Source organism: Zootoca vivipara, chromosome 7 (genome assembly GCF_965207765.1).
Source record: "Zootoca vivipara chromosome 7, rZooViv2.hap1.1, whole genome shotgun sequence".
NCBI lineage: Eukaryota > Metazoa > Chordata > Lepidosauria > Squamata > Lacertidae > Zootoca > Zootoca vivipara.
In genome coordinates, this window is record NC_142590.1 from 28,103,543 (window position 1) to 28,117,282 (window position 13,740).

The 13,740-nt window shown below is 40.7% G+C and overlaps 1 protein-coding gene across 16 annotated transcripts in view; it reads right to left on the minus strand.

Annotated features, from left to right (window-relative positions):
• Nucleotides 1-13,740, minus strand: part of ADGRL2 (adhesion G protein-coupled receptor L2) — a 548,846-nt gene that overhangs the window by 86,883 nt on the left and 448,223 nt on the right. For all 16 annotated transcript variants that reach the window (XM_088673884.1, XM_088673885.1, XM_088673890.1 and 13 more), the window contains one exon: nt 3,219-3,432. In XM_088673884.1, coding sequence (XP_088530010.1) covers nt 3,219-3,432 — 214 coding nt within the window. The remainder of the gene's footprint in view (nt 1-3,218; nt 3,433-13,740) is intronic.

Here is a 13,740-nt window from a genome sequence, read left to right on the forward strand (position 1 = left end):
TCAGGGTTGAAAGGAATTCTAGTCTAAAACATCTGGAAGACACAGCTTGCTACCTCTGGTAAGTGCTAAAAACTATTAAATATTGTTCAAGTAAATGTGCCACGTCAGTCAGCCCTAGGACCTTACATTTCTTTGCTTTGAGAACAAAATGAAATCACAAAATGTGGTCAGTGTTAAAAAAACGACCTTTAATAGAAAGAACTCTGCAAACACTCACCTGACTACAAATTTACTTTTTGATATGAGTGTGTAGAAAGAATGCCCATGTCTGCGAGTCTGCTTTGATGTGAGCTCTAAATAAAGGAATGTCTAAGAGGAGAGTGTCTGGCTCTGATAATCATGTACAGTAGAGGATTGTCAAGCATCTTTCAGACTCCTGCATTGAAAGCCAGTGACATGCCAAAGGAAAATGAGGACCTGATATCTGAGCTCAGTCATTTACAATGACAGCTTTGATGCACATTCATTCAGGCAATGCACTTGTCCAAATTGGTATCTGATATATGGCCATCAATACAATCAGTTTGGGGGGCAGAGAAAGAGCAGCAAGTATCCGGAATACTGAGCGAAAGAGGAAAAAGTAGGTTGCAGTCGACTAGATGACACCTTTCACACAGAAGACCTTTCAGAAAATAGTAACTGCCACAAGCTGCAGAAGGAACAGCAACTGGAGTCGCAGGAAAGCAGGAAAATGCCCACATCTAAACTTGGAAAAACTCTATCCCTAAAAGGCTTCATTTTCAGTAACACAGTGCCCTCTCTGGATGAGAAACATTTTAAACTCATATTAAGACATAGAATTTTAACACTGTATTGAAGTATATTTTTTTACAGAAGCATGTTCTAGATACTGTCACAAGGCATATACGGTACGATGCTCCAAAATGATTTTCTGTAGGGTGCACTGTAATGCGATATTGCAGTGGGGAAACCATTTTCTCAAACTGGTTTAGATTTTCCACCCATGCAGACCTGAGGCTTAAGGGGCCTAAAAAATTCAGGATGAGATTAATCAAATGAGATGGGTGATTTCCCTATCCAGCTATCCCAAGACCGTGAGCTCTAGTAAAAGAATTTCCTTTATTCATTATCGTTTGAAAGAAAAAGAGCCAGCCTTGTTTGCACTTGAAAGGAAGCTCATCCGATATTCCTGTGCTACTACTTTTTTTCCCTTGCTCTGACAAGCAAGGGGATACATGCAATGCTCACAGGACAGGATCTGATCGGAAAGGTAATTTATTTTTGTTTTGCTTTTTTTCAGCCATGTGTCACTCACTTTGACAAAAGGAATTAAAAACATCATTTGTCAGAAAGATACTCGAGTCCCAAAGAATATCTCCATTTCCTGCTGCTTTCTTCCCCGAAATAAATGGACTTTTTCATCATTATACATTTAAGACAATAAAAAGAAAAGGAGATCTCAAATTAAAGGTCAAAGAATTTTGAAAGGCCTGCCCCTAACCTACAAATAGAAAGGTCAGGAGAGCAAAGCAAGTAAACATCTCTTGTATTAGGCTTTGACTTCATTCACAGCTGTGTCCTGTGAAGGATAAATGAGTGGCAGAAATACCTTAAGGGGGCACTGCTGTTTGAGAACAAGGCGTGATGTGTCATTATTTACTAGCTGGGTACACCTAGTGAACTAGAATCAGTACACCAATGGAAATTATGCAGATTATTTCATTTCTTATGGAAGTGTTTTTAAATACGCCCTTTGTATCTGGCTGGATAATATTTAAAGAGGTCTTTCTATGCAAGTGTCATTTTAGGGAACTGGTTTTGTGAATCGCCTACAGATGCACAAGCACAGTAAACAGAGCCCTCACAATATCAGCAGGTTTGGTGGCTTTTTAGTTAAAAGAAGAGCAGACATGATATAAGTTTATAAAACTATGCAAAGTGTGGAAACAGTGAGTAGAGAAAAGTTTCTCCCCCCTCCTCTCTCATTGTACTAGAACTTACTGAAAGAAGCTGACCACATAAACTAATCTGAAGCAGGAGTTTCTCACTGAACTCATTTTTCTAAATCATTTCCAGCTTTTTGACTGCAGTGGACTTTATACCCTTTGCGGGAAAGTTTAGAAATGACCAGAATGACCAAAAACTTAATACACATAATTTGTTTAATGACTGGCCAATTTCCAGAAATTTAAAATGAAGTGTAAATTATTTGAATGCAATACCATTTTCAACTTCTTCTTTTTTTAAAAAAAGACCTGTGTGGATATTGTGTGTGTGTGTGTGTTTGTGTGTGTGAAGCAATAAAAGATTTAACATACTGAAATTTGCATTGAAGCAAACGGATGAACAGAGTTTTAAGAAATATTTCCATAGTGGTTAAAGAAACTCTATGGTCAATTTACCAAAATAAGTAAATTAATCAGGCATCCCCAAACTTCGGCCCTCCAGATGTTTTGGACTACAATTCCCATCTTCCCCAACCACTGGTGCTGTTAGCTAGGGATCATGGGAGTTGTAGGCCAAAACATCTGGAGAGCCGCAGTTTGGGGATGCCTGAAATAAATGTTAAAACATGTTTCTAATCTGTTCCCCATGTTGGGAGAGAGAGAGAGAGAGAGAGAGAGAAAGTTGGGTGGCTCTTGGTCTGTCAGATGCCATCCCAGCCCATTTCAAGCACTGTAATTTCTTACAAAGGTTTATCACTTTTAACAGAGGTTATAGGAGTGGCTACTTCCCCCCCCCAATAGGTTCCAAGTATAATCAGGTTTCTTTTTCACCTATTATGTAGGTGGGCTGGTTATTCATTTATTTATTGCATTAAGATTGCAATCCTGTGCTCCCTTACCTGAAATTCTATGGCACTTCCTTCTGCATAGGCATGTGCTGTTTAATTAACATGAATATTTTGAAACTTCTTAAGCAGGTTCCCAGAAAACTTCTGAGTGGGAGTCTGACCTCCCAGAAGACAAGGATATACCAACATTTCAAACAGATTAAAATGGTTTCATCTCCTTGTAGTCACCTTCCTGCTCTCTTGGGTTTTTTTAATAGAGAAAAAACTTAAACCAGAAGATTCTCAAACACTTGCTAGTGGCTTTATTTCCTTAGCTTTTCTAGATTAAAATGACTGGGGTATTTGAATATATTTTTCCAGGATGTGGGGGTTTTTTTGCGGGGTGGGGTGGGCGCTGAAGGGAGCAAATTGTATTGCAACTTTTTTATATGGATTCCTTTTCCGTAGTGAGCACTGCTCTTACCTTTGTGTCATAATCTTGTAGGCATCAGGGAGGAAACATTCTGTGTTCTCCATCTGGAAAGGGTCAGCGTCGCAAATCTTGTCGTCTGTTCGTCCATAATTAGCACTCTCTATCATAATGACATCACTTCCTGGACACCGAAGATCAATGGAGTAGCCCTCGCAGGACAGTTCTCTCCTTACTAAACCAAATGGCAATGCTGCTCGACTGAAACCTAAAAAGAAATTAGACGTTAAGTTACAAAACTATATATTTGGGGGCCGCAGCACATGTAATCGTGGAAAAGCTGTTCTAATTGTAACTATCATGGAAATGGTTGTTGTCCAATGTAGGCTGCATTAATGCATGTTTCATACTAAATATGGAAGACATAGCAAGGAGAAAATAAACTTCTTGTTCACACCGTTCCCAAGTCATGCTTAAAAGTAACAAATGTTCAGAACACATTACCCTACAAATAAACACATGGTCGGAGCTCATGATGATTATTTTTTTAAGTTATAAACTTCAGAGTGTACAGGAAATGGCCAAAAGAAAACAGGGCCTTTCTCAGCCCTACACAAGTCAAACTCTGCAAGGACGATGAATGGAATTTTCACATTAAAGTGTGGATTGGCGGCTGAGTGGCTGGGTCACATTCTGGACAGCAGGTTTACAACCATACTTACAGCCATGAACCATGCTTAACTAGCTGTACTTTGCGTTCTACGGCTGCCACAATTAAATTAAATTAAATTAATTATTTTTAGCAGATGTTTATGATTGGCTTTCTCTGTCCCTGGGACTGGGTCAACTGTTGGGCTGACTTTATTTTAAAGTCATGCACTGAGCAGTAAGTCCCTGTTTATTTCCCCTGTTCTCCTCCCCCACACCCCAAGCCATCGAACTTAAAACAGCCTGCAATGTTTATATAGCAAGCCCTCACACAGCTTTCCTTACCCCCTGACTCAAAGTAACAGAGGGGCAGGGCACCTACCTGTGAAAAAAACAATAAAAAGTAACAGGCTTAATAAACTCTGAAACCTAAAACCAGTGTGGGTCTTAATCCTACTCCAGTTTCCTCCCCCCCCCTTTCTGCTCTTTTCATCTTGGGATTCCTTGTGCCTGTATCATGCACACTTTCACGTCTATTTCTTTCCTTTGAAAATAATAGTTTTCCTCTGAAAATTATTGCCGATTTTATCAAGACAAGACTCCTCCCCCCCTTTCAAAAGAAGTTGCTATCATTTATTTAGCTGCCTGATATAACTTTCGATAGCTATCCTGTTGAGCTACATTTTGACTCTGCATAACCAGTTCTGCCACCTTCGAATGTGAGGGGCTCCATCCTGCTCTGACACTTAGGGTTACCAGACTCAATAGTGGACAGGACTTCTGTGCCTTCAATTGCCCTGCTCTCTTTTGAGTCTGGAAACATTAAAGAGAAACCAGCAGACCCTGCTTGGAAATTAAACAAAGGGTCTGCTGGTTTCTCTTTAAGGTTTCCAGACTCAAAAGAGAGCAGGGCAATTAAAGGCACAGAAGTCCTGTCCACTATTGAGTCTGGCAACCCTACTGACACTGGGTTGGTTCCCACATAAGGTAAGCAAAAAAAATGAGGACAGGTCCTGGACTCGCATACCGAATCCAAATGGGAAGGTTCAACAGTGATAGGGCTCCAACATACTTGTGCCAGTCAGGACTGTCAGTAGTAGGCTAGGTGGATTCAGCTTAAAATAGGAGTCATCTCCCCCCCTCTCTATCATCTATCTATCTATCTATCTATCTATCTATCTATCTATCTATCTATCTATCTATCTATCATTGCATGCTAGGAAGCAGCAATCCAATCCAATGCACATCTACTCAGAAGGAAGCCCCTCTGAGCACTACGTCTGAGCAGACATGCACAGGGCTGCTCTCAAGATTGATTCATTCTAAGGCTTTTAAGATACCCACATGAAGGGTGTGCTTTAAACACTGTGTGACAGTACAATGGATAAATACATTCAGCGCAGTACACAGCAGGTTCAGATCAGAGCCAAAAAAAAAGAGCTGAGAGTAAGAGGATAGCACTTTATGGATGTACGCATTATGCATTTCTGTAGCACTTATATGCGAAAAGATATGGAAATCCCTTCCTCATAACAATCCTCACCAACAACCCTGTGAGGGAAATTCGACTGAGAGGCTCTGGGTTGTTCCCCCCCCACACCCTGGCTCAAAAAAAGCTACTTAATGTGATTTGTAGCTCAACGTTGATTGGAATCCTATCCTACATTAAAACCCACACACCATTTATTGCACTGCATATATTCTTTTCATGAGATGTAGCAGAAACTGGAAAAAAAGAGAAATTTTCTCCAAAGAGTGGCAGCATCCGAACAGGAACTGTGTAACTGTGTATTTCTAGAACTGGGAGAAAAGAGGCCAAACCAAATTCAGAATGCAGTGGTGCAGCATTTGATGTCTGGGTACATGGTGGTGGTGTGGTTTAGGAGAAGTAACCATCCTAATAATTTAGAAACCCAATGTTCACATGTTTTTGCTCAAAGATCTGTCGTTATCGGTTCAACTCTTGAATGAAAACTGCAGGAACAGAGGCAGCTGAAAGGGATCCAGGCCGGATCATCCAGCCACCTTCTGATGGTGTCACTCTACATAATATTGCCAGTTTCCATATGCATGATCCATAGGTACAATAGATGGCTTTTTTTGTTCTCGCATAGAATCTAGATGTTCTCTAACATCTTGCAGCCTGTCTCTCTGACCAACCCCTCTTGATGTCATTCATCCATAGCTCAGTTGGGAAGAGCGTGGTGCTGATGATGCCAAGGTTGCAGGTTCGATCCCCATGTGGGAGGGCTGCATATTCCTGCATTGCAGGGGGTTGGGCTAGATGATCCTCAGGGTCCCTTCCAACTCTACAGCCCTATGATTCTATGTCATTTGTTGATTTGTTGCAGGATAAGTCTGGTTTGAAGGTAGAGGTGTTATGGTCCTCTCTGGTTCTATTAGTTAAGTGCTCTGATGAAAATGCTTAGTATTTGTGTAGTGTTTAGAGTGTTGAAAGCAACCCACGTGACTTATCTAGTTGAAATCCTTTCAATAACCCAGTAAGGTAGCTATTATTATCCCCCATATTGCAGATGGGCAGGCTGAGGCTGTGGAAGGGTAGCTTGCTTAAGTCTACCTAGTGAATTCATGGCAGAAGTAAGAGTCTCGATTCATAATTTGTTTCAGCCACTATGTTGCCCCAGCTTTATGAAGGTTTTGTGACCAAATTGCTGGGAATCAAGGATATACTTGTGTGTCTTTGTCAGGCTTCCTCAAACTCTGCCCTCCAGGTGTATTTGCCCTACATCTCCCATCATCCCTAGCTAGCAGGACAAGTGGTCAGGGATGATGGGAATTGTAGTCTCAAAACATCTGGAGGGCAAGAAATAAATAAAAATAAAAATACGAACTAATAATTTTTAAGAGCAGAACGTATATTTTGAATTCAATATCCATGTAGGACAACAGAATTACAGTGAATCAGGGGTGAGATAGTTCTGTCATCCAAATTTCTCCTATACTTTCCCAATAGTTTGGGAGAGGTTGTATAAAACGATATTGTTTCTACGTTCCAAGGTTATTTTAAGATAAAACAGATGCTAGATAAAGAGTTAACTGTGTTTAGTCCATTTATAGCAACCAGACACCTTCAATTTAAATATCATTATTATTTATTAAATTTCTATACTGCCCTTCATCCAAGGATCACGGGTGGTTCAAAATATAAAAACACAAAAAAATACCTAACATAGTTCCAAATGTTCTGTGCCAAGCCTTTATAGAAAATAAAAACCATACAAGTTGAAATAGATAAAATGGAAAAAGGACACACCAATAAATGCGGTAAGTAGATCTAGTTTGCTTATGAAAAGCTGAAAACGAATTTGGAAAACACACAAATTAGTTCATTGGTTTACTCAGTCGCAGAATACAGCAATGTAGGTGTTTTGGATGCAGTGACCATGGGTGTAAAATATGGAGCGGGAAGGGTAGGTACAGTGCTATTCTTTAACCTACATTGCAGTCTGTGTTCTATATCTGGGTGGTTCAAATATAGAAAATAGCAAGGTTCAGGTCTGGTCAATTCCCTAGCAAGAGGCAGCTCCTTCCCTGCCTTCCTGCCTTTTCTGTGTCACATTTTAGAAAGAGACGAATTATGTGGAATGATGCAGTGTGTATAGCAGCAGAGGCAAACCCTCTATGAAATCTTCGCCATGTCATCACCATCATTAACATATGCAAAAAAAAAAAACCTGCTTATGAACAAAAGGTCTTCCAGCGAGCACTGTGATCCTTATTTTTTAGTCTTCTTTTCCACACACATAAAGGCAAAAATAAGCATTTCTAGAAGCAAAGTGTAATTCAATCCATCTTGCAACCCTGACAATACGAATAATAAAAAAGAACTGGTGGGAGGCCCTGTGAGCAAAAATAAAAATAAAAATCAATATTGCAGCTTTGTGCCGTGCAAATGTGAATACTGCCAAATAGCAGTGCTTAGGGTAAAATGAACTGCTCTGCTCCATTTTGTCCTCTCTGAACAAATGATTTTGAAAAGACAGCTTTTGCAGAGGGGAGGGGGAGATATAAAATGTCAAGCAACAACTCCCTGTGCTTTAGGAAAGCGCTTGGAATAAATACTTCCCAGCAACAGGTGCAGTGAAAGAGGACCACAATATATTCACATGCAGGAGATAACTCCTGGTAAACAGATGTGTTGCTTCACAACAGGAAATTCAGAAGCCCAGTGCCTAGCTGCCAGTCCTAGTAACTGCACAATTTCAAATCCCTTCAGATGCTCAGTAGGCTGGTCAGCCAATACGTTTGGCCATCAAACCACATTCTAGATGTATCACCAGCCGTTAATATTTTGAACACTCTGTTTATTATTATTATTATTGATATCATGTATGTCAAGTGCGGCTGGACACACCCAATGACACATACATCATCATTAGACTGCAGAGCAAATGAAAACAGGTGTTTCTAGTGTTTTAAACCAGGTTTGGAAAGTAGATACCAAAGGGACACTGCTCAGGTCGAATAAGGACTGCATAAGTCTGTGGGTTTGCTGACTGTGCAGGACAGGTTTTCCCAAACTTGGGTCTCCAGCAGTTTTGGGACTGCAATTCCTATCATCCCTGATCACTGGTCCTGCTAGCTAGGGATGATGGGAGTTGTAGTCCAACAGCAGCTGGAAACCCTGGTCCAGGACCATCAGATATGACTTCGAGAACAGCTGAACATTGTCAAGTAAGATCCTGTTACACTGCAGAATATGCTGCCATTGATTATATATTTATTTTGCATATTATATACTGTCACTTATTTTACACACACACACACACACACACACACACACACACACACACACATTCTATTTCTATGTGTTAAAACTGAAATATAACAATGAGAAAAAGAAATAGTGAGCATTCAACATACGTTCTCTTGCATGCTTTTTGAAAATGCTGCATACCCTACACTTTGTTCAATAAAATAAATCAGCTTTTTCACTCCCAACCCCCCCCAGCTCATTCTCTGAATTGCCGAAAACCTCCATAAAAAGACACCGATGGTGGATTATTACTTTTGTGCTCAAGATAAACTTTTCTGCACAGCTCGTTTTTATTTAATAAGAGCACGTCCACCGAGGAAGGAAAAGGCGGCTAAGATAAACTGCTTTCCCACAGAAGACTTAAAATGAGCTTCATGATCAGTTAAAATTGTTCTCCGAGGTTTAGCAAAATGGCATGCTTTGTTCCATTTACCATCCCTCTTTGCTTTAGGTAACTAAATGGCTTGGTTCTCGGAAAATCAATAATCTACATTAATCAAAGTACAAAGGCGATAATAACAGCTTATGCCCTCAACCATTTAAACTGTGAATAGTAACAATAGGACCTGTAGTGAGGAGGAGAACTTTCACCTTTGGATTTCCCCCCCCCCCCAGCAGAGACAAATAAAAGTGGCTGTGCTGTTTCAGGCTACCGTCAATTTTGCTTACTGTTAACAGTGAGAAACCTATGGGTAAAGCATAAATCACAAGAGTGCCTCTTTTCTAGAAATCTGACATTATTCCAAAGGACGGAATGCAAGTTTACTGGAGGTGGCATGAGCCCTCTCGGAGGGAAAATGCACACCTCTTCCAAGAATGAAACGGTGCCTGCTTCTTCTTTTTTTATCTTGTGTTCTTTTTGCTCTCAGAAAAGAGCATTTGCAAATATCACATTCCCCCCCCCCACCCCCAAGAAAAAATAGAATGTTTACAGTTGTCTTTCTGACAGTCTTTGGAAACCATGAAACATGATGACACAATTTTGCAGCGGTACATGTTGGGCAGCGTTTCGGTTCTATTTGTGAAACAAATGAGATGCTCATGAAAAAGGGTTATTACATTACCAATCACAACAAAACAAACTACGGTACGGAGAAAGGCAGGCAAAATGTAGTGTTATTGGTATCTACCATTCCCCTAGACAAAATATGAAAAGTACAGCTTTTAAATTTTCAGCTCTGATGAGTGGTCATGTGTCCTAGCTTCCAGAGGGGAATCCTCTTTCTGATGGGCTGCCTGGTTCTAGTTCAAGGCGGGTTTAAAAACTGAGCCATAAGAAAGGAGAGCAGAAGCTTCTAAGTTACCCATCAACAATAACAATTAGCATCTGGAAACAGTCTTCCCTTTTCTTGTCATGTGCATTGTATATTGATTTAAATTATAGTATTTTTTTCATATTTACAGATACACATCTAATTAGCATGCACACACAGTTTATGCAAATGAATTTCCTTTTTCCTTTTTTGTTCTTTTAGAATCATAGAATTGGAAAGGACCCTGTTTTGGGACTACAATTCCCATCATCCCTGACCACTGGTTCTGTTAGCTAGGGATGGTGAGAGTTGTAGTCCCAAAACATCTGGAGGTCTGAGTCTGGGGGTGCCTGATCAAGTCCAAACCCTTGCAATTGTCCCATATGGGGATTGGATATGCAATCTTGACATCAGCAGCACCACGCTCTAACCAACCAAGCTACCCATAAAAGGATAGCTTGGTTTGGATTTCAGAGTAACCATCTTGGGTGATAAAAGCCCCAAGAAGGCCCAGGGAAAGATGCCTCCTTTTAATTGGCTCTATACTATATACGTTGCTAAATCCTACTCTTGCCACTTATTACAGTCCTTACGAGGGTCCCATTCATACTCCACCAAAGGACCTCAAAATTTTATCATTCAGGAACTGCAGGCAGAAGAGTGGAGTGGGCTGGAGAAGGAACAGAGCACTCCATTACTCTTCTGTGCTCAGTGCAGAAAACATGTGAGTTGCAAGAGAAGGGAATCCCCTTCATCTGAACCGTGCTGGTACAGATTTGTATCTGCCGTTGCCTTCTCTGCCAAGCAAGCCCTAGCATTACAGTAAAAAAAAAACATGTCTGCAGGCTAGTAACCCTTATGGACTTATTTGCTAGGCTGGGCTACACTAATGCAGTATCAGCTTGGTTCTCCATGAAGCCAATCAAAAATGAATTAATATTTAATATTATTTAGATCCATTAACTTACATGAGATTAAATCAGAGGCTTACTGGTTTGTGGAGCAAGGTGTAACTTCCAAAAGGCATGGAGAAAGCAGTACTCCGTTCGAATTTCCTTGCAATTAATTGACCTGGGTGGGAATGAGATTAACTAAGCAGGCTCTCTGCCTAATTTTGATGATCTTCTACTACGGTATGTATGGCAGAACTAAGGTGCATTTGGAGTAGAATGCAAGTTCACAACATTTCCCTGCTGGATCAGATCAAAGGCTAATCGAGTTCAGCATCCTGTTTTCTAAGCAGCCAACCAGATGCTCATTGGAATCCCACAAGCTTCTCTTTGTGGAAGCAAGGTCAGATACAATGGTTGGCTACATTTGTATAACTCAGCAGAGGATCCAAATACACACATAGAATACAAAACCCCACGTTCTGTGAACCGCCCTGACCTCCGTGTATAGGGTGGTATATAAATTCATATGCCTGTTGTCTTTGTCCATGGAGTTTTCTTGGCAGGGATACTGGAGTGGCTTGCCAGTTCCTTCTCCAGGTGGATCACGTTTAGTCAAAACTCTCCACTATGACCTGTCCATCTTGGGTGGCCCTGCATGGCATAGCTCATAGCTTCTCTGAGTTATTCAAGTCCCTTCGCCACGACAAGGCATTGATCCATGAAGGGGCTATGGTCCACGGGGTCACAAAGAGTCGGACACGACTAAACGACTAAACGACTAAACGACATAAATTCATATGATGATGATGGTGGTGGTGGTGGTGGTGGTGGAGGAGGAAAAAATTGGAATATGCAGAATGGCACAGCTCAAGCAGGCTATCCACGTGTGATTTGAAGTTTCAGGCTCTGAGTTCAAGTGACCAACTACATCTAATTCATTAGGTATCCACATCTAATTACTTATGCACAGGACTTTTGGTGCACACACACTATATACATAATAGAATACTTCAGTTTCAAAAAGAAAGAAAATAATCAGGGGCATCTGTTTGCAAAGGACTCTAAGAATGACTATGAAACAGTGATCTACCAAAAAAAACCACCACCCCTATTATTTTCTCAGACTACGAAGCCAAAGTTTTCAATACTTGGCAATAGCTAGGCTTGATTATTGCAATGTATTGTATGGGGTGTTATCTTTGAAAAGGGTTCAGAAACCCAAACTTGTTCAAAATATGGCAGCCAGGCCATAACATTGAAGGGACCAGAATCTGGTTTCAAAGTATTTGTCCTCTTGCAAGAAGTTTCCTCCTGCTGGTTCTCTTTTTAAAAGTTGTGTTTACTATGTATTATTGTTTCTTTTAAATTGTAACCTGCTTCTTAAGTATAAATAAATAAATATGGCGCTGTATCTCTTATCAGCAGAGTCATGTGCCTTCCACAGTGCTATAAATGCAGACGTAAGAGCAGATCTAAAAAATCACGATATTTTAAATATGCTCGTCCTGCCAAGTCATATGCCTTCTGCCAAGTGGCAGCAATCCAGAAAACCACACATGTGCTCATTTAGAATTTCTTGCATTTTTCCTGGGATGGAACATCACCTTGCACATGCATAAATGGGCTGTCTGGATCATGGCCAGTGAGGGTAACCAAGGAATCACAAGACAGGCCAAAATTCAACACATGGCTACAGACATTTGAAGCCCTTACTGAATTCAATCACACGGCAGTGTGCAGTATTCAGCATCTCAAAAAGTACGTTTGGAGGCATTTCTCAGTGAGTCCCTGAGAGCGTCTGTTCATTTCATTCCTTTACAAGAACCTTCAGGAAGGAAAAGCTTCTGAGTTCAGAACAATATCAGAACTGAGACAAGGAAGTGCACAGTACAAACAAAGGGAGGTTTTGTATGTGTGTCGTAAACAACTTAAGTAGTGTGCACAGAATGAAGTTTGCTCAAGCAACAAGACTTCACCTGCCTCCCCCCCCCATGTGCCTCCCCTAAATCTGCTCTGGAGACTTAGGGGAACCCCCAAAACAGGGGGGGCGTGCAGGAGGAGGAGGAGGAGAAGGAAGGAAGCTTCATTGCACAAGTAGACTGTATTCCGCACGCACTTCCCCACTTAGCACTACATTGAATGCCACCCTTTGTGTCAACAGAATTTCCTGCTGCGGTGCTTTCTCTTAACAGAAGTTTGTAGCAGAACGAAAACAAAACCCACACATTTCAGGGTTGTTGGGTTTTTTTTTTAACGTTTGTCAAGTATAATTACTTAATAACTACTTTTGTCTTTGAATTCTCATGTAGTCCCTGTTGGCTTTAGAATTTGACCAACCACAAAGCTGACAAAGAAATGGGAAATAAGAAAAAAAATAGCAGCAACAAAAAAGTCTCTAAGCAAGACTCAAAAAGCCACTGCTGAGTTCATAAACTAACAAAAAAGGGGGGAGAGGGGTGCCTTTGTTCCCAGGCTTTTACAAACCAGATTGGCAGCAAAAACCTTTCTGAATCATGAATGAGCATTCTTCTCTTCTCCTTCGCTTAAACTGGGGTAGATTTCGTGGGACACTGAATGTGGATGATAAATAATCTGCCCACAGAAGACCAAACAGCCCACAGTTTATATACATAGCTGCCAAGTTTTCCCTTTTCTTGCGAGGAAGCCTATTCAGCATAATGGAAAATCCCTTTAAAAAAGGGATAACTTGGCAGCTATGTTTATATAGCATACATATTAAGACTTCAGTATATTCTGAAGACTGTTCGGGACCTTAAAAAAAAGAGTTGGGATGTACTTAGTCTAAAAGCCAGGTTAACCAAGACATCTGCATCCCCTTTCAAGTGCTCTATATACTCCCAGAAATGGGGTAAAATCTAAAATGGTAGCTACATGTTGCCGAGCACGCCACTTAACTTGCTGAGTAAAGGAAGGGAGGGGAAGGAAGCAGGACTTGGGGCAGAAATTCCTAAAGGTACTTCAGTCACCGCTTAAGCTAGATACAC